Genomic DNA, 25,510 nt, shown 5'->3' on the forward strand with positions numbered 1-25,510 from the left:
ACGTAAATACGAGATTTAATAAAACTTTGTATTTTTTAGAACACCAATGGATTGTGTAGGGTGATTTTTTTAAAAGCTATAAGAAAGTTAAAAAAAAATGCATGAAACCTTATTTGAATCGATGTTTGAAGATTATTTCAAGCAAACGTCGACCTTGACTGCGCCTCAAATGGTCCATCCGCTTAGTCCAATTTTGGCATACTAATTCCAACATTTCGACCCGTATCTCACGAATAAATGCTTTAATGTAGTCTTCCCATACGTCAATTGAAGCGGGCTTTTATGTATAGACATGAGCTTTAACATAGCCCCACAAAAAAAAATCTAAAGGTGTTAAATGGCACGATCTAGGCTGCCAATTGACCCGTCAAGAACGTGAAATTAAATGTTCACCGAATTCGCCTGTTACGTGACGATTCGCATCATCTTTGAAGAAGTACGGTCCAATGATGGCACCAGCCCATAAACCGCACCAAACTGTGACTTTTTCTGGATGCATTGGTAGCTCTTGGAATGCTGCAAGCTGATATTAACTTCAAAATGGACAATTCTGCTTATTTACGTACCCATTGAGCCAAAAAAGAGCTTCGTCGCTGAACACAATTTTTCGGTAAAAAAGTGGAATCTGAACTTTCTTAACAGAGCACGTATTTTGATAATAAAATTCAATAATTTCCAAGTGTTGTTCGTTTGTAAGAAAATGTATGATTTAATTTTAGACCAAATTAAAGATATTTGACAGTGAAACAAAACACGAAACGTGCGCCAGCTGTTTAAACCAGTGTTGCCAAAAAGATGAAAGCTAAAAAATCACCCTTTAAAACAAGTTACTAGCTGACTTATTTTTCTAGAATTTTTGATAATTTTTACCTACACTTTTCTTAACATTTTAAGTTAACCCCTAGGTAAGTCACTTAATTAATTCACTTTTTCATAAGCAGTAATTTTTTTTTAAAAAGATGAATCATGGAATTGAGTTTTTCATACATCGAGACAACCTGCAAAAGCTTCAATTAAAAAAGCAAAAGTGCTGCTGACATCGTTTAGAAAATGATTTGTAACCAATTTTGTAATCCAAAATTTAACTAGCATTTTTTAAATTCAATGAATTTAATTTAAAATGAAATCAATTTTAAAAGCCAAGCACATTTCCAATGAAAAGCGTACCTAATTGATGGAAAACATCCCAAGAACCAAAAACTCACCTTAATCCTAGATACAGCTTCTTCGGCTTGCATCATTCTAGTTGACTTAGTGGGTTGTCCTTCACACACCAATTGTGTTGATCCTAGATACCTCGCGCGAAACAATACACCTTCAATCAGCACTGCACCGCCTTATAATTGCACCCAAAAGTGCACCAGAAGAAGAAGAAATAGAAAAAGAAAGATCCATTAATTCAAAGCCCATTCTGTTCGCGAACTAAACGAACACTCTAGAAAAACAAATATCTTACAAATTAAATCAATGTGAAGGCAGCAATTTGATTTGAAAATTGAACGCATGCAAAAATAGAAACGTTAGCAATAGAAAAACCAAAATCAAACGTCTACACATATCTACCGCAACTGGAGTCTCGTCGTCGTCGACAGACGGACAGATATATGAAAACATCAAATTGTAAAAGAAGGAAACCTAACAATTTACCTTCCAGATTCTTACTCTTTTTTACTTTTTTCTCGCCCGTTACGGAACTTTGGGTGTCCTTGTTCTTCTGGCTGCCATTGCCAGAACCATCGGAGCCCGAATCGGCACTGGGACTGCCTATGGTCACTACAGCACATTCGTCACGGACTTCGGGCGATGTCTTCTCGGGTGACTTGTCACTGTGGTCCAACGAAGATGTCGAACCGCCTCCAGCATTATGGAGTAAACTGGTTGTGGAACTCTTTGGCGGAATTGGCGGTGGGATCTCGGGTGTGCTCGTCAGCAAGGAGTTGAAGCCTTGTCGCAGTGAGAGAGTTCCATTGGAGTTCTTTGTGTTTTGTTGCTGGACTTTGGGTGAGAATTTGGATAGGGACGTTGCTAAAAGCGATATGGGCTTGCGGTCCCACGAAGAGCTCTTAGTGTCATCGTAAAAGCCCTGATCGTCAAGACGCTGGTGTCCGAGTAGCCTATCAGTCTCCAAATCAGTGTCAACATCATCTTCATCTCCACTTAGATTCTTTCCCTGTCTATCGGACGTATCCAGTAGAGATTTGCCCACACTTGTGTCCAAATAACGTGGCACCCACACTGGGGAGCTGCTCGATGGTGAGACATTGCTAAGTCGCTCGGGAATCGAGGGAGGTTGGTTGCAAGCAAATGGTTTCTCCAAAGATTTCAGTGACTTTGTACGGTTCAACAAATTTGATGAGCCTCCTCCTCCTCCACCCGCAAGACTCGTTGGCCTCTGTTCCTTAAGGTCAATTTGATTCTTTTGGAAAATATCCGAACTTACTACGGTAGGTTTACGATGAGGAGCTGGTGCTGGAGGAGGTGGTGTTACATGAACCATGTCGGCACCTCGGTGAAATACACCTACAGAAAAAAATTTATCCACATTAAACTAAAATTCTTGTTAATTTCATAAAAAAGACTCATACTTATAGAGTAAAGGGAATCCAAATCTGGATCTATGTTTTGAAAAACTTTGCTATTACTACTGCTGGGACTCTGGCCTAAAATTTCATGATCACGCTTAGAGCGCACAGAATCCCGTCCAGAATCGTCTAGCTGACCATTTACAGGACTTTCATTGATCGTGGTAAAAGCATCAACATTTGGTGAGGCACGATTTGATTTAACATGATTATTGCTATTTTCCTGGTTCCGTTTGACATCCATTAGCATTGAAATACCTGCCATTTGAATGGGTCTGTTATTGTTTTCAGTGTCTGAGGTGTGACCACTTGAGAGGCCATCTTCCAACACAGGCATGCTAGTCGTATAGCATTTGGGATAGTTGCAGTAAGTTGATACTCCATTAAACTCTCCTGATAAACCTAAGATACATTTTTGAAAATTAGTACACAAGTTTCAAGAAACAAAAATCGAATTTAAGTGAATAAAATAAACGATAAAAATGCTGTTCCTTGAACCTAGAAAAGGCGTTTTCAAATAAAATAAAAAACTGTTGCGCCACCTAATTTATTTATTTTATAGACGAAAACACTTTACTGTATTTTTAGACAAACAGTTTAAAAGGACCCGAAAACTTAACAAACTCACGAAAAATGGTGTAAAATGATTTAGACATCTGACATTAGTTGAAGTTAAGTGGTGAGTAAAGGAAATCAACATTATATCTTCTATCGAATTATCTCGTCCATTTTTTGTAATAAACCAAAGCTTGAGTCATTCCTTAAAACCAAACAGAAATAGTAAGTGATTCTACTTTGTGGATGTTTTTGAGGAAGGACAATTAAGAAGGGGGTATAACGATGAGCTACAAAATATACCGCGAAGCTGATAAAGCAACAAATTTAAAGCTCGTAACACGCATGAGCGAATAAGAGCACGCCCAAAGTCCTCTACTATGGTAGAAGACAGCGAGGAAGACCATGCCTCTGCTGTAAAAATGACGTAGACCAGGACGCCCGGAGCCTTGGAGTGCGCAACTGGATGACGTCTGCCATCAACCGAAAAGGGTGAAGAAACACGTTGAACAAGAACCGGATCCATGTTGTGGCAACGATAACGCTAAGTAAGTAATTTAAAGCCTATTTGACAGTTTGGCTTATATCGTTTTCATGTCTTTTTTGGAGATATAAGGCACTCTAAAGCAATTCAAGGTTTTTAGTCTTTACTTGGCAAGCTATCAAAACATTGCCTTACAATCAATGAAACGTTTTTGGAAAGTTGACGAGAAAGTTAGTCAAGAAAAAACTACCTTAATAGTAAGCCAAAGGCACAATTGTCAAAATATAAGCTAATCATGTTTTTATATTCAGATAAAATTAAACTTTCTTACGCTTTGAATTATTGGGCAGGTTTAGACGACATAAGGACTTAAAGGTTAGTCAAGTTTCTAGTATCTGATTGCCCAGCTGCCAAAAAATTACCAATTAAGGCAACTTAAGTGGAAAGTTTAGAGGAAAGTCAGTCAAGAAAACTCTCAATAACTATCAAGTCAAGATCACTTATGTCAAAATGACAGGTAATTACGCTTTTTCATTCAACTAAAAGCCGAACTTTATTACTCTGTAAGTTATTTATTTTCTGCACAATTGCATTTAATGTTTTATGTACAAGGGTTACTTGTCAAATTAAAAATGAAATAAGTATTATGTTTTTTTAAATCCAAAATGCAAGCCAAGATGTGTTTGTACCTTGCATGAAAAGTGCTTCGTAGACAATTATGTTTGTGATAGTATTTGCAAAATCAATTACTTTTTGCTTAGTCAAAATTTACTCTCAAAAAATGCAGTTGACTGCAAATAGAGTCCTTTATGTTGTCTGAACCTGCCCATTCATTTTCCACACAATTCTATTTTTCCTTGTCAAAGTGAAAAAAGTATAAGATGTAGTTTTAAAAAAGGTGTCAAATCTAAAGTCACTCCAAATTTTTACAGAAAGTCGGTGTTAAACCGAAAATAAATGAGTCGCTTCACGTTAAAGCAACTTTCAGAAGATTAAAAACTTATTTTTAAAGTGAATACTGTTCAGCCTAAGGATAACGTGAAACGACTTCGCAGCGTCGATTTGAACCCTTTTTACAGAAAGAACACATAATTATGTTGTTTTTTCAAACGCATTAACAGACAATTGATTTTTTAAAAGGTCAGTCTATGATTTAAAGCATATGGAAGCTTTTGAAGTCATAGGCCATACCATTCGTTTTCAAGAAACAAAAAGTGCATTACGAGCTTGCATACATCAAGCTAATCGAAAAAATATTCTATGAGAGTTTCCTCGCTTTGCTAGGAAATATGTAGATCTACCCACATGTGGTATCACATAAGCTTCAGCGTGACCTTTTAACCTACCTACTTTTTGTGTCACAAAAAATGCAGTAAGTAAGAACATAAGCTCCCAAGCCTTTCGAGTAGATTTTTTATCTCATATTACAAGTTGGGAGCAATGCATATTTTGTTCGTTTTGTAAAAAAAAGAGAATCTCCAATAAATGCAACCCGAAGGTTAAATAACTTGATCTAAATAAACTTTCAACAAGTACCACGAGTAATTTTCAGTGACAAAATCCTTGAAAACTTCTCCAACCACGTATACCAACACTTTTAACCACACATTGCTTCTTCCTACTTGTACCAAAATTACAATCACCTCGAACTTTATAGAAATAAGAAGAAAAGCATGAAAACTTTTAAAAGAAAGAAAAAAAAAAAGAAATCACTTACTGTCCAAGTCACCACAATTCGAGTCATAATCTGTAGTTTCTGGTGAACATCGATAGCTTCTGGGCTGCACTGGATTATGATTAATTCCATCTTGGCTGTCCATTTGGTCACCACTGCTGCGACTTGCTGACTCCAAAAAGAAATCTATATCCCGCCGATATTGGACCAATTTATCATTGTCCCTTGTCAACGTCCGACGATTGTCCAGGACACCAACGCCACCACCACCGCCAACACCACCAACACCACCAACAACACCAACGCCTCCATTAGTGTTATAGAAGTTGTTTTGTTGTTTAACCACATGGTTCTGATTTTGTTGTGGCTTGACTGCTGGTAATGAGTTATTTGCAACAACTACTGGCATCGGTTGTGGGCTCTCGGAATCGTCATCATCATCATCATCGTCATCCACACCCTCACCGTCATCGTCAACTGGACGATAATTTTCATCCATGGATGGGCTCTTATTTGTGGTGTGACTCGATTGCACTGAAAAAATGTGATCCAGCTGAGGCGGCAACGCAATATCGTCCTCGTCATCTCTGTTAACATTGCTATGGAATTCATACTGAATGTCCTTTTGATGGAAAAGAGAATTGAATTAAACATAATAAAATAAAGAAAATGTTTTCCATCCCTTAGGGGAGTTCATTTTTTTGAAAACAAAGAGGTGAACCTTACAATACTGTCAACATCGCTTCCATTCTCAATTGGTTTGTCATCGGTCGAAGGGCACTCGAAGAACTCCTCGAGTACCTTCCTTGTCTCGGAGAACTCATATAGATAGTCAAAGGTTGACGACTTTGCCGCCGCCGCAGCAGCCGCCGTCGATACGAGTGATGTGTCTTCTTTTATCGTTGTTCCCGAGGAACAAAGGCCAACAGTTGAGGGGGCTGCCATCACCGCCTCGGATATCACCTCAGACACAGTCATATCGGATAAAGTTCCTATTTCGGAGACGTCATTGCTCGTGTCTTCGGTATTGTTGACGGGTGACATTTTCAAGTTCAGCAATGGAGGAGGAGAATCCTGAGGTGTGGATACAATGCGCTACAAAAAAATACAACAAAAGCAAGAGACAAATAAATACTCAAGTTGTTGCTGGCTGGGTACTGGGTATAAGATAGAGTTCACGAACTATCATGTCCTCTTTTTAGTATAAAGATTCAAAAAACCTACCTTTGCAGGTAGTTTCTTTTTGTTATTTATAAACTTTACCTGAGGAAAACCTGGTCGAATGGGGTGCATTTTGTGTGGCGAAGATGTAATTGCATTAAACTTGAAATTTTGCGATTGAACTTCTTCATCTTCGGGTATTCCTTGACCAAAGCGACGAGGAGATCCTTCGTATTCTTTAAACAACATAAAAATAAAATAATGTTTTGTTTGTTTTTGTTGTTGTTTATGTCTCTTAGCTTTTATATAAAATAAAATTACCAATAATACCATTTCGCATTTCAATATTTATCGCAAAATTTTTGTCCAAATATTTCTTATAGTTTTTATAAGCTTCATTTTCACTTTTGCTCAATTCATGATTTGCTGCATCAATGTTTGATTCAATTAGGGGTGCTGCCGATGCTGGTGGGGAACCCGTTGTGACTCGAAGGTCTGGAAGTTTAAATTAATTAAAAAATTTAATGTAAACAAATATAATACACAATAAAAAAGTATGTATGTATGTATTTTTTAATTATTTTAAAAGGTGTTTTGATTTAAAAAATTTCAATAGCTCCAAGAAGAATTCCACTTAAAGGTTCAACATGTCTCGATACCCAGACGACAAAGGATACATCAGTGATGAGTATAGCATAAAGAAAAGTTCACATTGAAAACTCCCAATTAGCTGAAGTGCAACATTTTACCTTGTAAAGCTAAGAGGAGGGGGGCTCATTTTATTTATTTTTTCAAGATTTTTGGAGGGTGTCATCTGATTTAGATCAGTCATTGATTTTTTAACATCGCATCGTATAAAGACAAAAACATAAAGCTAAAATTTAAATAAGGGCATAGTAAATTTTGTTTCTTAGCAATTGATCAATTCAAAACTTTAACATTGGTTAATTTAGGAAGATATTTTTTCTAAGAACCTTTATTCTGATATTTGGCTATCATTGGTTTTTTTAAATTTGAATATGTTTAGTGTCAAAATGAAGCTAGAGTGAAATGTAGGGTTCTTTTAAATAATTTTAAACTCTTCAGCAATGAAATCATTTTCAATGAACAGTTAATTATTGGTTTCGAAATTCGGAACATTATCTATCCCCTCCCTTTCAATGATTTTGTTTTTCTTCAAAAGCATGATTTCATTCAGGAAATTTTGTTTCATTGACAAAAATTTACAACGATACTAGAATAGTCCCAGAAGTACCCGATGGGACCAGACAAAGGACCCGAGATGGCTGTTGTCGTTTGAAAAATTGACTATGGTAGAGAGTACCAACATTATAAGGCTTTAGTTTGAAGTTTGATGACGCTACATTGTTCAGTATTTTAACTTCCCAGAGTAAGTTATTGTAATTGGGCCGATTTGTCAAATTGAAAATTTTGACATTTCTGGATGTTTCAAGGTCCCTAGAGTCGAAATAAAAGATTTTTAGAAATATATGTGTGCGTGCGTGTGTACGTATGTTCGTACGTCCGTACGTTCGCGATATTTTTTCTGTCGTCCATGCTCAAGAACCAGAAGATATCGACTTCAAATAAATTTTGTTATATAGATAATAAAGCAGAAAGATGAGAAAAGGCTCTCAAAAAATTGTTTGGGTGGTTTTTATACCAAAGCAGTTTAAAAATAAGTTGAAAATTTTGATTAAACCTAAATATCTCATGAAAAAATGACGCTAGAGACTTTAATTCAATTTTATATTATATATTGTAACGTCATACAAAACAATTATATTTTTTGAAAAAATCCAATTAACGCTTTTTTTCTTATAAATCAAAACAACTGAAAAAAAAATTTGTCACCTCGAATATGATTTCATCTCCAAAACAATTTTGTGCAACGAAGAATAATGTTCTTAACATCTGATTAAATGTTGATAGTTTTAAAAACTTTGCTAAAGTTGGTAAAAATTGAATTTCGACTAAAATATTTTTTCGAAAACTTGAGATTAAGGCTTCCAACTGAACTTATCTTATAAGAAATATTGTTTCAACATTCTGAAAAATGTCGAGAAAACTCGGATTGGCAGTTTTTTTACAAAAAATTAAAACCTAAAAAAAATGAATACAATTTGGTAAAAATAGACTTTCGACACAAATATTTTTCCAAACTTTAAAATATTAGCTTTAAACTACTTTTATCCCTTAAAAAATATTGTTGTCAATATTCAGTAAAACTTTGAAAAAAATCGAATCCATAGTTTTTTCCAAAAGAAATTTTTTTTTTTTTTTTTTTTTTTTTTTTTTATATCCGATGGAAATCTTCAAAAGACACTCGGTAAGAATCGGTACCGAGTAGTGTGGGACTCTTACCGCACTAAAACCACCGGTGAATCAGGACCAATCTATGAAAGATCGACAAATGATTTTTATTTCTTAATTTTTAAAATCGCATTGGGGGAAGTTTAAGGTTATAACACTTTCCCGTAGCTTTTAGCCCATCAGCTCATGAGGCTTGGTTCTTCTTAATCTCCGAACATTGTCTCGTACATTTAATACGGTCTCCATTTCAGAGTTAGTATGACTTTGCAGCCGCTTATTGTGTGATACAGCGTGTTTCTTAACCACTTCTGTAACCATTTCAATTTGAAGGTCACGATGTAGATCGCTATTTCTTATATACCAAGGGGCATTTATTATTCCACGAAGGACCTTGCTTTGGAATTTTTGGATGGGTTCAGCATTTGTTTTCTTTGTACAGCCCCATAGTTGGATGCCATATGTCCAAACGGGTTTCAATACTTGCTTATATAACATTAGTTTGTTCTGGATAGAAAGGTCAGAGTTCTTTCCTATTAACCAGTACATTTTTCTGTACTTCAAGTTTAGTTCTTCTCTTTTCTTTTTGATGTGTTCTTTCCATTTAAGCTTTGCATCCAAATTCATTCCAAGGTATTTGGCGGTATTGGAGTAAGGTACTTCTGTACTGTTTATAAAAATTGGAACATTGTTTATGTTTTTGTTTGTAAAGTTTATATGCGTCGATTTTGTTTCGTTTAATTTGATACGCCATTTGTGCGTCCAATCACTAACTTTATCGACTGCATTTTGCAATTTTTGTGTAGCCTTCGTAACGGATTTATCTGGCACCAATATTGCAGTATCATCAGCAAAGGTGGCCATGATAGCGTTGATGTCCACTGGAATATCCCTTGTATATAACAGATACAGGGTTGGTCCTAGGACACTTCCTTGTGGTACACCGGCTTCAATTTTCTTAAGTTCCGAGTAATTTTGGTCGTACCGTACTCTAAAGAGTCGGTTCGTAATATAGGATTTCAGTATTTCGTAGTACTGCCTGGGGAAGTCCCTATGCAGTTTGTACTCAAGTCCCAAGTGCCAAACCTTGTCAAAAGCTTGAGCAACATCTAAGAATACAGACGAGCATACTTGTTTTTCTTCAAGTGCCTTTTCCACAACATCCGTAATTCGATGCACTTGGTCTATCGTGGAATGTTTATTTCTAAATCCAAACTGATGGCTCGGAATTAGTCTTCTTTCTTCAATTATTTTGTTAAGCCTTTTAAGTAGCAGTTTTTCAAAAACTTTTGCCATGATTGGTATAAGCGATATTGGTCTGTAAGATGTAACTTCTGTTGGTGGCTTACCTTGTTTAGGTATAACAATGACTTCCGCAATTTTCCAATGATGTGGCACATATCTTAGTTTAAGGCATGCGTTTATTATAAATTGGAGTTTCTTGAAGGCTATAAGAGGCATTTCTTTCAGAACCTGAGCAGTTATAAGATCGTACCCTGGTGATTTTTTGTTTGACAGCTTATGTTGACACATGCTTCTTACTTCTTTGAGCGTGACAAAAGGTATTTCACATTCGTCGTTTCTGTCAACAAACTGTAAGGGATCTGTAGCTATGCTTGCTGGGAATGGCTTGAAAACATTCGCGAGATGTTCAGCAAAGAGATCAGCCTTTTGTTTCGGGTTTCCGATCCATTTACCATCTTGAGATTTTATCGGCGGGTTTTGTGTCTGAGGTCTTTTTAGACGCTTAGTTGCTTTCCATAAGGAGTATTCTGTAGAAGCATCCGTCGTCAGACTTTTCAGGAATGTACTTAGTGAATCATTTTTAAACTCACAGATTCTTTTTTTTAATTCGTTGTTAAGACGGTTAAAAACTACCTTATCATCTGGGAATCTCGTGGATTGCCATTTTCTTCTAGCTCTTCTTTTTTCCAATATCAACTCCTTTATTTCGATAGGATATTTTATTTCTTTTTCTCTCGCATTCGAAATAGTTGGAGTACTTTCTTCTGCAGCCTGCTGCACATCAGCAATAAATTGTTCTACTTCATGATCAATTTGTTCAATTGTTTGCATAGGGGATCTTAGGTTTATAAAATTTTCAAGTTTGTCTCTGAATTCGTTCCAGTTTGTTCTGTTATTCACGAGCTTGGGATTACTTTTTTCTATTATTTCTGTTTCGCTCAGTGATAAAATTACTGGAATATGATCTGATGATAAATCATAATTACCTTCGACACTTATATGATTTCGTTTAATACCTTTAACTACGAAAAAGTCTATAAGGTCTGGTATTTTGTTAGTATCAGATGGCCAATATGTTGGCGAACCAGAAGAATAAAATTCGCAGTTGTATTTTCGGCCTGCTTGGTATAGCCGTTTACCTTTTGTTGTTATGAGCCTAGATCCCCATTGGGTGTGTTTAGCATTGAAGTCGCCACCAACAAGGAAGTTATGTCCTAACAAATGTAGGAGTTCTGCATAGTCTTCTTCAGTTGGAGAGCGCCTCGGAGGGCAGTATATAGCTGCTATTTTGAATTCTTTCTTTTTTATACCAATACTAATTGTTGTTACTTGCATGTTTTCTTTAGTAAACTTTGGTTCTTCAAAGTGTGTTAAGCACTTTTTTATAAGTATTGCTGATCCTCTCCTAGCTTTGTCAGCTGGGTGCGGAGCGTGATAACATGTATAGTTTGGTAATTTATTATCAAGATTTTGTTCAATAGCGAGGTGGGTTTCGGACACCAAACAAATGTCTATATGCTCTATGTCTAAAAAGATGTTTAGAAAGAAATAAAAACCTAAAAAAAAATTAACAAAAGTTGATAAAAATTAATTTTCGGCTCAAATATCTTTCCAAAAATTTGAGGTTATGGTTTCCAACTAATTTTAACTTATAAGAAATATTGTTTTCAACATTAGGACAAATTAAGAAAAAAAAACGAATTGACAGTTTTTTTACAAAACATACAAAACCTAAAAGAACATCAATACTAAAACTTAGTAAAAATTAACTTTCAAGTGAAATAGCTTTTCAAAAATTAAAAATATTGGCTTCAAAATTATTTTATTTCATCACAGAAAATATTATTTTCCATATACAGAGAATATTGTTTTCGATATTCAATAAAAATAGTTTGGTAAAAATTGATACATATACACAAACTTTTAAGCAAGACAAATCCACTAAGGGGATGGAAAGTTATCAATGTGGGTCGCATTCCAGCCTCTTTTTTATTTAGCAGCCGTCAATAGTGGACCTTTTTATAGAATTTGTAAACATGGACAAATATGGTCATCGTTGTGTGATACAATACTTTTATTTTGAAGACCATAGTGTAACAAATATCAAAGTGGAGCTAGATTCTACTCTGGGGGAGTCTGTTTCTTCTTTTACAACAGTCAAATATTGGGTGGTAGAGTTTTAAGGAGGTCGTACTAGCTGCCAACATGAACACCACAGTGGTCAACCAAATGAGGTGACCACGCCATAAATGCTGAAGAAAATCCAGAAATTGGTATTGGGTGACCGTAGGCTAAAAATGGGCGAGCTAGCAGTCATAGCATTTCAAAAAATGGTGAACATCTCATATTGACTAAAAATTTGAACATGAGAAAGCTGTGCCCAAGATGGTTGCCACGATTACAAACAATGGGAAAGAAAAGCTTCGTGAGGATGTTTCAATCGAGTGCTTGGCAAAGTTTCACAGCAATAAAGCAGAGTTTTGCGTGCAATTATAACATAGAACTGATATTTTAATATCATTTTCAACGACTTGCATCAGTATCGAATTTCACTTAATCTCGCATATGTAATTTTGTTTACTTGTTTTTACAATTTTTTCTTTTTATATTAAGAATTTGCTTATTCTTACATCAGTTAGGTGGCTTTTCCCATTAAACACAAAATTTTAATAATTACCAATTTAAAATTGCGAAGAAAACACATTTTTAAAGATGTAAATCGTCTAATACCAGTATTTTGTGTTTATTCCAAATTATTTTAAGATCTTTTACAGTTTTAATATTCTTTAAATGTTGTTACTTTTTTTTCAATAATTTCATTGTGGACAAAAGCTTTTCTTCTTTAACCACATACTTTGAAGATTTTTGAGTACTTACGCACAACTAATGATTTTAATTATTATTTTTAATTTTAAAATACGAGAATCAATCGTTCATTACAAAATTAACTTCAAACTATGTGTTCTATTAAGAGAAATCATCTGTTCAAGAGATTAAATTTTTTTTCACGCAGAAATGAGGTAAAATACCCATAACTCAAGATTTATCGTAAGCATCATCGCTGACTGCGAGAACATGCAAGATGACCGAAATCGTTTCTCAAGTAGTATTGAAGTTTATTACTACAATAAAAATAAATGTATGACATTACTAATCCCCATAAGATCCACGAGTACCCTTAAAAGTAAGTCCTTGTAAATTAAGGGCTTTCAAATACAATAGTCTAGCAATAACTTGTATAAGCTGCTGCTTATAATACATATTCTTGATCCTTACGTGTGTATCGATCCAAGTTCTAGTGATTTTTAAAAAACACTCCGACCACGTACATACATATCTGCTTTAGAGAAAAAAGTCTTGCTGAGAATATTTCGCCCCATATGGTAAGAAAAATAGAATCTCGAAATGCTACAATTTCAAAAACAACACAAATGCATATACGCTTAGACCAAAAAGTTTCCGTACAGCAAACCTGATTTTCGTTTTTTTTTGTGAAAATAAGTACTAGGAATAAATGTAAAAAACAAACTAACAACATTGAAAAAAGTAAGTTTTCCCTTTCACCTTTTTAAAAAAATTTAAAAAACTGTCATTGTGATTTTAAAAATATTTGTTTTTAATGTATTGTAATAATAAATATTTTATCTCAGAATCAACTAAAAGAAAGCTGCTGTACGGAAACTTTTGGGACTGTTTGTAATTGAAAGTGATACATTTTTTTGAATTGACTGTAAAATATTAAATGGATCAAGATTATCTTTTAAAATAATTTGAAGAATTGAAAATGAAAACGGTATGTCTATATACCTATGTTCATTTTTAAATTGACGAATTTAGTAGTTTTTAATAATTACATTTTTTGCTTGCGTTTAAAAAACCAGAAATATAAAAAATTTAATCCCTAGAGTTTAAAAAAGTTGCGCAAATTTTAAACTATTAACGCCCAATTTCTTGACAAAGTTCTTCTATTAAACTAGGTTTATTAATAAATTTGAACTCGATTGAGCTTTAATTCATTCCGCCATCAAGTTGAAAAGCATTAGAACTCTGATTTAGATCTGATTTAATAGACCCTCAAATTTGAGGGTCTTGAGTATAAAAACTCAGTTTCGCAATGTTTTAACTTCCTCCAAAGACCTAAATTTTAGATTAATTCAGGTTTCGGATTAAATCTCAGACTACAAGGACATTAAATATGCAATAGTAAAATATTAAAAAAAAATATATGAATATTGGATGTTCGCCAAAAAGTCATTTATAAAAGCTGACAGTTAAATAAAGTGTAAAAGTTACATATGCATGAAACTTATTAAACTATTTACTTTTCGTGAGCTTTATTTCAATTTTAAATAGTTGTCACATCAAAGGGTCATTTGTGCAATAACTACGACTTTTGAGTCTGAACATTTAGACACACATATGCAAGATCGTTTTTAAATATGTCGAAAAATAACATCCAAACTAAAATATTCAATATTTCTAAGGACAGATAAAAGTGTAGATAAATCAGTTTATTGAAGACAAGATGCCCGTTTTGACATAATGTACATTTGAAAAAATACTAAAAAATACTAAACTTTTGTCAATATTATTGCATTTTTCATCTCACCCAGGATTTCTTGGACAGTTTCAATAAAATAGATTCTATCATTTAAATTTAATGTATCATACTATTTTCTAAAGTTTGAAATCTAACCCAAATGCTTTTGATATATATTAAAGATCTTCAGTAAAACAGGAAAATGTGTACTTGTGTACTATTATCAAAAAAGCATAGTTCAAAATAACACCAATCTTAAATCAAATTTAAAAAGAGGCTGGGATGCGACTCACACTGATAACTTCCCATACCGTTTGTCTATTTGTCTTGCTTAAAAGTTTGAAGGTTTTCGTGTTGGGTTAAAAAAGTTGTTAGTTGAATAATTCTAACAACTTTTTAATTTAAGAACAATATTTTTCATATCAAGAAATAGTTTAGTTTAAAAAAATTAGTTTTGTTAAATTGATTTTTAGTCGAAAAAGTTACCAATTTTAGCAGCGTTTCTTAAATTTTTACAAATTGGCCGAAAGAAATTGATTTGAGAGAATCAAGAAAAAACGGACTGTTGGATTTGAAACAAAAAAAATACTGAATGTCGAAAACAATATTTTCTGTGAAATAAAAAGAGCTTGAAGACAATATTTTTAACTTTTAAAAGCTTTTTGAGTCGTAAGTCAATTAGGTTAGTTAGGTTTTTATTTTTTGTAAGAAAATAGATTTTCCTCAAAATTTTACTGAGTTTTGGCAACAATATTTTTTTTAAGATAAAAGTAGTTTAAAGCCAATATCTCAAAGTTTTGAGAAGATATTTGAGTCCAAAATCAATTTTTACCAACTTTTATTCATTTTTTTGTGTAGGTTTTTATTTTTTGTAAGAAAAACTGTCAATTTGATTTTTCTCAAAATGTTTCTAAATGTTGAAAACAATATTTTTTCTAAGTCAAAATTAAATTACCAAGTTTGAAAAGATATTTGAGTTGAACATCTATTTTTACCAACTTTTGTTAAATTTTCTTTTAACTTTTTATTTTTAATAAAAAAAACTGTCTATTCAATCAATTTTTATCAACTTCTATTAATTGTTTTGTTTAGGTTTTTATTTTTTGTAAGAAAAACTGTGTATTAGATTTTTCTTAAAATTTTACTGAATATCGGCACAATATTTTTAATAGATAAAAGCAGCCAATATCTCAAAGCTTTAAAAAGATATTTGAGTCTAAAATCAATTCTTATCAACTTTTATAATTTTTTATGTTTAGATTTGTATTTTTTGTAAAAACAAACTGTCAATCCGATTTTTCTCAAAATTTGACCAGATGTTAAAAACTTTTTCGTGGCACAAAGTTGTTTTGGAGATAAAACCATTTGGTATTCGTTAAATTTTCGAGGTGACAAGTTTTTTTTTTATATATAAAAGAAACGTTAATTGTTTTTTTTTTTTTCAAAATATATACTTGTTTGGTATCACGTTACAATATATTATATACAATTTAATTCAAGTCTCTAGCGTTTTGGTTCGTAAGATATTTAGGGTTAACCACAATTTTCACCTTTTTTTAAAGTACTATGGCAAAAAAACAACCCGTCGTTTCATAGATACACAGAGAATTACTAGATCGTGATTTTATTTTGTTTTAGAACTTCGCCAAGAAATTGGCCGCAAAGTAAGCCAAAAAGATAATTTTGTGTATTTCCAAATATTTTAACATCGCGATGTGATTTCGTTTAAAATTTTACTTTAGGTGAAATCACAAAAAGGCTACTTTAACTTTTAGAAATTTGGTATATAAGTTTCTGACCTTTGTTTGCTTTTCGTTCTATTTCGCGAGCTGCCATTGGTTAGACGCTTTGAGATGCATCGTTTAAGACTGCTTTGTACTGAAAAAATTGCTAACTAGTAAAATGCTGAACTATTAACATTCAGATGTTTTCTTCAAAATTCCTTTGTTGTTTTTACTTAAATGGCTTGGGTAAAGAAAATACTGATTTTGCAAGGAATTAGTTTAATAATCCCGTCCCAACATTTAAATTTTGTTTGATTTAGGAATTTAATAAAAAGAAACTAAAAAATTTGGCAACAAAATTAATGTTTTCTGAAAAAAACTACCCTTAACAATATCTTTATACATGTTTAAGATCAATTTTCCCAATTCAAACTTTTCTTAAACTTTAATTCAAAATTACAAATCAGGAATGGGCCCTTTGAACTTATTTGTTTTTGTATTAGGGTTAATGCCTCAATTCCATAAATGTTAAAATTGCTGCAGTAAGACACAATTTGTAAAGGATAGGGTCAATTGTTATCCCCCAATGAATACATTATTGTACAAAACCGTATATACAGTTGAAGCAAACTGCTTGGGGATGATACTAAGCATCTAAACAAAATAAAAGGTTCTCGTAAAAACAAACGAGATGAGCTCGAAAATAAATAAAGAGCAATTAACATGGATAAATTATTTAAAGGAAATTCCATACGAAAAGCCCCTAATGTTAAAACAAAAGCTCCTGGCTTACATATTTCCACTGAAAACACTTTATTTTCCATCAGGTCTTATTGAATCAAAACCAGAGGAATGAAATATCTCAATATATATGTAATTGTAGGGTAGGTACGTACATATATCTCCAGATCAATACGTATTTTTGAGTGCGCGCATGGAATTTGATTTGTAAGACTACAAGATTGTAAACAAATTTTATCCCAAAATCGAAGACAAAAACAAAAGAACAAACGAAGAAAAATCGAAAAATTAAATAGAAAAAGTTTTTATAAAACTTACTTTGCCAACTGTCAGAAATGTCATCGAATACCACAATTCCACTGCCGCTACCACTACCGCTTCCAATACCACTTCCTCCATTGGCAGCGATTGACGCATTTCTATTATAACTTTCATTATCACCACGATTTTGCACCTCATGTTCGGCCCCTCGTTCATTTGTCTCCGCATTGTAGTAATCTTGGGTTGGTGGATTCTGATGGCTGACAGGACTTCTACCCAGCCTAATGTGTTGTGGCTTTTGCAGGTAATTGTGACCGTGGCGGCGGGAAGTATTCTCCGAAGTAAGTTCCGGCGAATTAAGGACGGTACCCGCTGGAGTCGTATTGTGACGTGTGTCCCAATAGTTGTGATTAATGAATGGATTTTGATTTCCCGAGTTCTTCATGGTTCGGTGAGTGCTCTGACTTGGTTGCTGTAGCTGCTGCTGTTGTTGTTGTTGATGTTGCTGATGCTGTTGCTGCTGATGATAGTGTTGTTGCTGGTAGGGCTGCTGCTGCTGCTGCTGCTGTTGTTGTTGCTGCTGCTGGTGTGGGGGTAGGGTATAACCAGAGGACTTTCGTGGCATATCTAATACTTCTTGTTCCTTGTGGGTAGTGGTCTCGAATTTGCTTATTTTAGTTTCGTTTCCACTGGGACTTGGAAGGCAGAGAAATGGATTTGTTGATATTCTTGCTGAGGACACTGATTCCGAAGAGTACGAGGAGCCTGACGCAGCCGGGGGTGATTGTGCAAAATTGTTGCTTGAACTTTGTGTAGTGCTTGTGGCAGGGTTCGTATTAGCATCGCTTTTTGGCCGACACTTGGGGAACAATATTGAAATTTGATCACTCAATGGTGGTGACGTCGATTCCAAGAGATTTACTTCATTTCTCAGTACATTGGAACTGGTACATGATGATGTTGGACTGTTTAAGAGTATATCAGGCCTTGAGCGAATTGAAGTCGAAGTTGTTGATGGTATTGGAATAACGTTACTCGAAGAATGCTGAGTGCGAACAGTGTTTGTAAAATGTCCTCCGTTGTATAAACCGGTTGTGATGTCCTTGGACTCGGTTCCACCACCACCGTTATAAGTTGTATAACCTGAATCACTGCTATTATTTAAATAATAACTTCCACGTATTGCTGATGATTGAAGTGTAGTGGAGTAATGAAGGGAATTATGGGGACGCAATTGATGCACAGTTTGATTGGAGCCACTTGCTGTTGTTTGCTGTGAAACTGTTGTTGTCAATGTTGTACTAACCATTATTGATATCGGTAAGCTGCGTAATAAGAAAAATTAAACTAATCAATAATAGTTTTGAAAACTATATGAATTTTAAGAAAGAAAACGGAAGCAAATAGATTTTTTTGAAGTATCAAAAATGCAAACAAAATAAAAGCATTCAAAAACTTAACAAAATCTCAACACCATGCATCATTCACTCAAGCTCATTTGTAAAATAGGCTATTTTGTTCTTGGATTCAGTAAAAAAAAGACATATTTATGAACTTATTCCTTAAGTTGTTGACAATTTTATAAAAACAGAATATCTTCATCCAAACAAGACACGATTCCGAAATTAATAAATATTGAAATAGGAGGATTACAAACTAATTTTGAAGTTTCGCAATCAAGATTAAACGAAAGTTAAGAATGTTTAATAATGCAACAACCACATTTTGAAGCAACATTGGGAATAAAATCAAAAAAGAACTTTAATGTCACTAACATTGGGAGTGTTCAATTTCGACTAGAGAGCCGCCATTCTTTTTAAATCGGGAAGAAAACCTTACATTTTCGGTGTAATTGAACTTATAAACCAATGAACATTATCTTCATAAACTTACGGAATGCTAAAAAAAATGTTTCTGGTCACAATATTAGGGTTTTTAAAGAGTGTTGTTTAAGATGTAAAGTTTTTAAAAAGAATTAAAACGCATCTTGTGGCTAACAATTAAGCTTTATTTTAAAGATAAATAAAAGTTGTTCATCATGTTTTTTGCCGTATGTGGCCACTTCGGGGCAGTATGTAAGCAATAACAGGTCTCTGTTCCTCTGTTCTTCCAAGGCTTCAACCGTCTCAGGCTTATCTGTGTAGATAGGTGACTTTATATATCTTCAAAAGAATATTAAAGCTGTTTTAATCTTCACTGGCCCATGACGTTAAATAAAGCACTCACTAAAAGTTTCCTTAAATAAGTTGATGCGTCACGCGAACTGAATCATTATGAACTTTTCATAGAAAGTTATTTTGGTAATAAATTTGTCTAATTTGCAATAGTCGGTTTAGAATTTATTATGAAAAGACAAACCAAACTGAGTATAAATAAAGTGACAGCTGTCAAAAAGGCCAACTCCAGAAATTGGAAGATTCAAAACCACCAGTCAAAAAACACCCGTTATGTTGACTTGGGTTAGTAGCGTAGCTAGACATTAATGGAAACTCTGTATCAAATGTATATTATTGAGTCCCTTTCTTCTTCTAGTTTAATTTTTGCATTAATATAAAATTTTACCAAAACCTATAAATCAGTTTTTAAAAAATATGTATGGTGATTTCAGTTCTAAAATTAGCTCAAGAATAATTCACATTATATTTCTAAACTTAATATCATTAATAAATTTGATTGAAAGAAGTGGACTTACATAAATGGCTCTCTTGAAAATTTCCAAATTAAGCATTTAAAATTACTAACTCTTTGTGAACTTCTTTAAATATAATTTCAAATTAATTAATTAAATAATTTGTATTTAATTTATCAATAGATCGAAGGATTTGTGCTTCAAAATGATGATTTAAGAGAATCTCAGAATTTCCTTCTTAGGAGACTAAATAGGGTCTCCCAATAAAAGGTTTAATTTTGTAATTAATAAATGGAAACAATTTTTCGAAAAATCAATGGATTTGACAGTGGTTGACAATGTATGGTCTTGAATTTGTGGTCCCAATGAAAAAAGACTTAAGGTGATTTCGGTTACCAATTGTATATCAATCCATTGCACCAGTCTTATTTTCTAATAAGTAAGGTCCAATCACTCCTACTCTCACCTCCCCGTGGTGAACATCGGGTGCCTAGTACCTTAACTGGAGATTGGGTTCCAACCTCAGTGGAAAGTTGTTGGGGGCAGCAAACGAGAGAGGGAGAGTGGAAACACTGAGGCACCACTCCTTATCCACACGGCAGCGGAGGAATTCTCGAGATGAAATCAACAGTGGCGTCTATAGTTCCAGTAAGGCTGAACTACTTTTTGAACACCTTATAGGGCTTCTTCGACATATTTGAAGCGCAGGTCTATAAGTAGCGGGGGTTGTGCCGTCGCGGTGACTTTCTGGCCACGTAAAAACATCATAGTTGCGAAGCACAAGCAATCCTTGGATACGGACGGATTTACTATTGACAACCTACGCAAACGAATTAAGGACAAGGAACTACGAATCTGTACGTGGAATGTTAGGTCCGTTAACAGACCCCGTGCGGCCGAAGAATTAGCGGAGGCCCTAGACTGCTGTAAGGCAGACATCACCGCCATTCAGGAAATACGATGGGATGGGCCGGACAAAAAGAGAATGAAAAACTGCGACATTTACTATGGTGACTGCTACCGAGAAAACCAACAGCGCTTATTTTAATGCGGCTTTGTCATTGAAGCCAGACTAAGCCAAGAAGTCTTGAGCTATAGGTGCATCAATGAGAGCGTAATGACCATCCGCTAAAATCAAGGCTAAATTCGGTAACATTAGCCTGATATACGCGCACGCCCTGACAGAAGAGAAAGATGACAACAACAAAGATATGTTCTTCGACCTCTTAGACAAAACATATGAGTAGTGTCTTAGCTACGATATTAAAATTGTCCTGGGCGATTTGAACGCCAAGCTAGGATGGGAAGACATCTTTGGTGAAATAATCGGGAAAAACAGCCTGCACGACAACACTTCTGACAGCGTATTCAGGCTCATAGATTTTGCTGCGGGGCGAAACGTCATGGTAGCCAATACGCGTTTTTCACACCTCAACATAAACCAAGGAAGTTGGAGATCTCCAGATCAATCTACCGTCAACCAGATTGACCCTATTGCGATCGACACCAGACACCCTTCCAGCATCATGGATGTTCGAACTTTTCGGGGAGCTAACATCGACTCGGACCACTACCTCGTTGTAGCCAAGGTAGCACTTCGGATTTCCAGACCCAAGGCAAGACGGGTAGGTGCTGGGAGAAGATACAACGTCGAACGGCTACAATCGCCAGAGATCGCCAAATCCTTTTCCGACCGAGTTACAAGTAACCTCTCTCGAAGTTCTCTGCCGCCAACACAATGTATCGAAAACCAGTGGCAACATTGCCAAGATGCAATCAGAGAAGCCGCCTCTGATGTGCTAGGTTTCAAACAGACACCAACAAGGAACCCCTGGTTTTATGAGGAATGTCGGCAGGCAAATGCAGCCAAACAACAGGCACGCAAAGCGGCGCTGCATAGAAGGACGAGAGCTGCTCGTGAGCTCTATGAGCAGAAGAGGCGAGAGGAACGCCGACTTTTCAGAAGGAAAAAGAGAGGGCATGAGAAGCGTGCGGTCGAAGATGTTGAGAGGTATAAAAGCAGGAATGAGGTTCGAAAGTTTTATGAACAGGTGAAACAAATTCGCAGGTACATAAACCTAGAACCGAAGGCTGCAAAGACGAAAGTGGAAACATCATAGTGGAACCGCAGTCAATACTGAGGATATGGAAGGACCACTTCTGCAAACTGTACAACGCCGACGACGAACTGAATTCCGCTGTCAGGCAAGATGATCCATTCAACATAGACGACGAAAGCCAACAATCCCGTCCTCCCGACTTAGACGAAGTAAAGATTGCCATATCTAAGCTGAAGTCTAATAAAGCTGATGGAGCGGATGGCTTGAATGCCGAGCTCTTTAAAGCACCTGGGGATAAGTTGTTTAGGAGCATGCACCATCTAATCTGTAAGATATGGTCGGAAGAAAGCATGCCCGATGAATGGAACCTCAGTATTGTTTGCCCGATTCTGGAAAAAGGAGACCCTCTAAAGTGCACCAACTATAGAGGAATATGTCTACTTAACATCGCCTATAAAATCTTCTCTGCCGTAATATGTGAACGTCTAAAGCCACAGTCAACAACCTGATAGGTCCTTATCAGTGTGGGTTTAGACCAGGAAAGTCCACAGTTGATCAAATATTAACATTACGGCAGATTCTGGAAAAAAAACCAAAGAACACCAAATCGACACCAAATCGACACCACCATCTTTTCATCGATTTCAAGGCCGCATATGACAGCATCTACAGGGACGAGCTGTAAAAAGCCATGTCTAGTTTTGGCATCCCTGTCAAACTCGTCCATTTGTGCAGGATGACCATGGAGGACCATTCATGCTGCTCCATAAAGGTTGGAAACAACTTAACAGAACTTTTCGATGTCAAAAAAGATTTTAGACAAGGACCCTTATCATCCCCGTCTTGCTATACGGTGCAGAAGCATGGACTATGACAAAAGTGGATGAAAGCACCTTTGGTCGGTTCGAGAGAAAAGTTCTTTGTGTGATCTACGGTCCCATATGCATCGAAGGGAAGGGGAGGAGAAGATGAAACGACGAACTGTACAGTGACGTAGACTTAGCCAGAAAGGAAAAGTCCAACGACTAAGATGGCTGGGTCACGTAGATCGCATATAGAAACCAATGCCCCGGCTCGGAAAGTCGTCGAATCCACACCCACAGGACAGCGCAGTAGAGGAAGATCGCGGATTAGGTGGTACGCTCAAGTGGAAAGTGACCTCACCCAACTTGGAGCGCGAAACTGGAGACATCTAGCTATGGGCCGAGCTAGAAGTGTAGAAGTTTGTTCGGTGAGGCCCTAGTTCACACAGGACTGTAGCTCCACCTTAAGTAGGTAGGGTCCAATCACACTGTCATTTAAAGGATGAAGACGCTTTCCAACAATTATTCTTTAATTTATTGAGCACAAAATGCTAAGCTAGTGCTTATTAAAGTAGCATTCTAGGGGAAAGAGGACTCATTGATTTTTCGATGACGCATATTAAGGGCCCAATCAGCCAGGATATATGTTGCTGTTGATCGACCTGCGTTAATTCTTGAGTTTACTGAACTTTAAGAGCTTTTAGACTTAAGTCCATATGCAAAAGTTATAAAATCAAAGAGACATTGAGAAATCTTATTTTTTGTCTAACTTTTAAATAACAGCAGCAATTCATTTCCAATAGCTCACATTTATAACAACAAAATATTGAGGGACTTTTTACGCAAAGTTAAGAACAGAAAGATGAAGTTTTAAGCTTACAATATTTTCAAAAACTGTTTTTAATCAATAGACGGAGTCAATTATTTCATCTTCTGTTTGGACATTTGAAGCAATTCTATTAACTTTATCTTTATGTATCTAATGTATTGTATTCAAAATTTAACCTTTTTCACTAAGGTTTAATCTGTTAGAAATTTATAACAGAAAACAAATTATTTAATTACAAACTTGTCAAAGCAAATGCAGATATGTTACTCATTGTGATGACACATATTAAATTAAAATGAGTATTTGATTATATTTAGGTAAAACCCAATTTGATCATTCTATTAATTGTCTTCGATTTTCTATAGTCTAACGAGTTAAGTTAGTTATCGAATTTTATTTCTATATATGTATGTAAGCTTTAAACAACTAAATCTATATGCATAGACCTTAAAACATTCATAGAATCGAGTAATTTATCTTTTGGTATCATTTAATTAAGTAATTGGGTCAAAATCACAAAATTTAATGCACATGAACTCTACGATAGTATTATATACGAGTATAACGAGTATATCGATCTTTGCATAACATACAGCATTCTAAAACATTTCGAAAACCAAATCACGTCCCAATCAAATCCAACCAGCAAGCAATCAAAATGTCACTGGGAACAAAAACTGGCACTGATGGTGCCTAATAGTTCTTTGAAATAAGTATGTAGACAAAAATAAAAAATAAATAACTATACTATAATATACATCCCCATTTACCATAAAACATTATGTATAGATATAAAAACCCCGGCGGGAGAAGGAGAAAATCAATTTTGGTTATTTTACAAAACAATGTATGTACACATCTATAATATAAAGGAAGAAGAAGAAATCCTTTAAGCCTTGGTTTTAATTTACAAGGCTGTTTTTTTGTTTTGGTTTTGGTTGTTTTTTTTTAATATTACATACACGACTTGATCCGCCCCCCATCACCATAATATCGTCAAGCCGCAAACTGAGTCGACGAAACTTTATAGTCAACAAACATAATGTATTCGCTGACGACGACGACGAACGACGACGATAAACGTAAAACAAAAGCCGGAAACGTTGAAATGTGGAACAATTTTTGGGAGTTTTTGCGCTGAATTCAAAACGTGTTGGTGTCGGGGGCAGAATGCATGAAATTCAAAAGGACATGCAAGCTTTGAAAGCATTTTTAAAAGCAGACAATAGCAACAATGGGGGATATTAGTAAAGACAGGTTATATTTCAGCTTAGGAATTAATTCAGCGAAATAGATCAAACACATTGGCATTTTGAAACATTTAAATACCATTTATGTAGAAGGAGATATTACCTATACAATATACATCCCACATTTGTACATGCCTTCATTTCTTTTTAAATTAAAATGTATGTTATTTTCTGCTAAAGGGATTTGACCTTTATTCCCAAAGAAATGCCAATAAATAATTGAAGTTTTAAAAACTATTGTGTACTATAATATTTTAATGAAATAATTTCAGGACATTCTTGTTAGAAAATTAAATTGTGTCACTTTTAGGCTATATTTGTTTTGGACAAACCAGCCCCATTCATCTCTTAAGCATTTTTGTATTTGATAATAGACATGGCTAATATGCTCACATGGAGATTAGATGATTAGTTAAAAGCTGGAACATTTTTAGGAAATAATAAATAGTTTATTATTTTGTTCTTGAAAATGTATTTTGAGAAAATTTCAGAGTTCTGGCATCGAGTATATAATTTTAAATCGCTTAAGAATTTTAGTCAAAAATTGGTGCAAATCGAATGATAAGGAATTTTAATAATATGTCATCATTGGAGAAACGGACATTATTGTGAAAACGGATTTGGCTTTTCATAATTTGCTTTGCATACACGAGATATTACG

At 34.9% G+C, this 25,510-nt stretch overlaps 1 protein-coding gene across 12 annotated transcripts in view; it reads right to left on the bottom strand.

Annotated features, from left to right (window-relative positions):
- Positions 1–25,510, bottom strand: part of LOC129944358 (uncharacterized) — a 50,710-nt gene that overhangs the window by 11,918 nt on the left and 13,282 nt on the right. For 10 of the 12 annotated variants that reach the window (XM_056053732.1, XM_056053734.1, XM_056053731.1 and 7 more), the window contains 8 exons: positions 17,336–18,603; positions 6,779–6,952; positions 6,560–6,693; positions 6,023–6,391; positions 5,339–5,918; positions 2,586–2,984; positions 1,648–2,520; positions 1,206–1,327 (listed from right to left, as the gene is read on the bottom strand). In XM_056053732.1, coding sequence (XP_055909707.1) covers positions 1,206–1,327; positions 1,648–2,520; positions 2,586–2,984; positions 5,339–5,918; positions 6,023–6,391; positions 6,560–6,693; positions 6,779–6,952; positions 17,336–18,587 — 3,903 coding nt within the window. In that variant the 5' untranslated portion in view covers positions 18,588–18,603. The remainder of the gene's footprint in view (positions 1–1,205; positions 1,328–1,647; positions 2,521–2,585; positions 2,985–5,338; positions 5,919–6,022; positions 6,392–6,559; positions 6,694–6,778; positions 6,953–17,335; positions 18,604–25,510) is intronic. The other 2 variants (XM_056053735.1, XM_056053736.1) reach the window with 2 other exon arrangements.

The sequence above is a fragment of the Eupeodes corollae genome, chromosome 2 (genome assembly GCF_945859685.1).
Source record: "Eupeodes corollae chromosome 2, idEupCoro1.1, whole genome shotgun sequence".
Taxonomy (NCBI): Eukaryota; Metazoa; Arthropoda; class Insecta; order Diptera; family Syrphidae; genus Eupeodes; species Eupeodes corollae.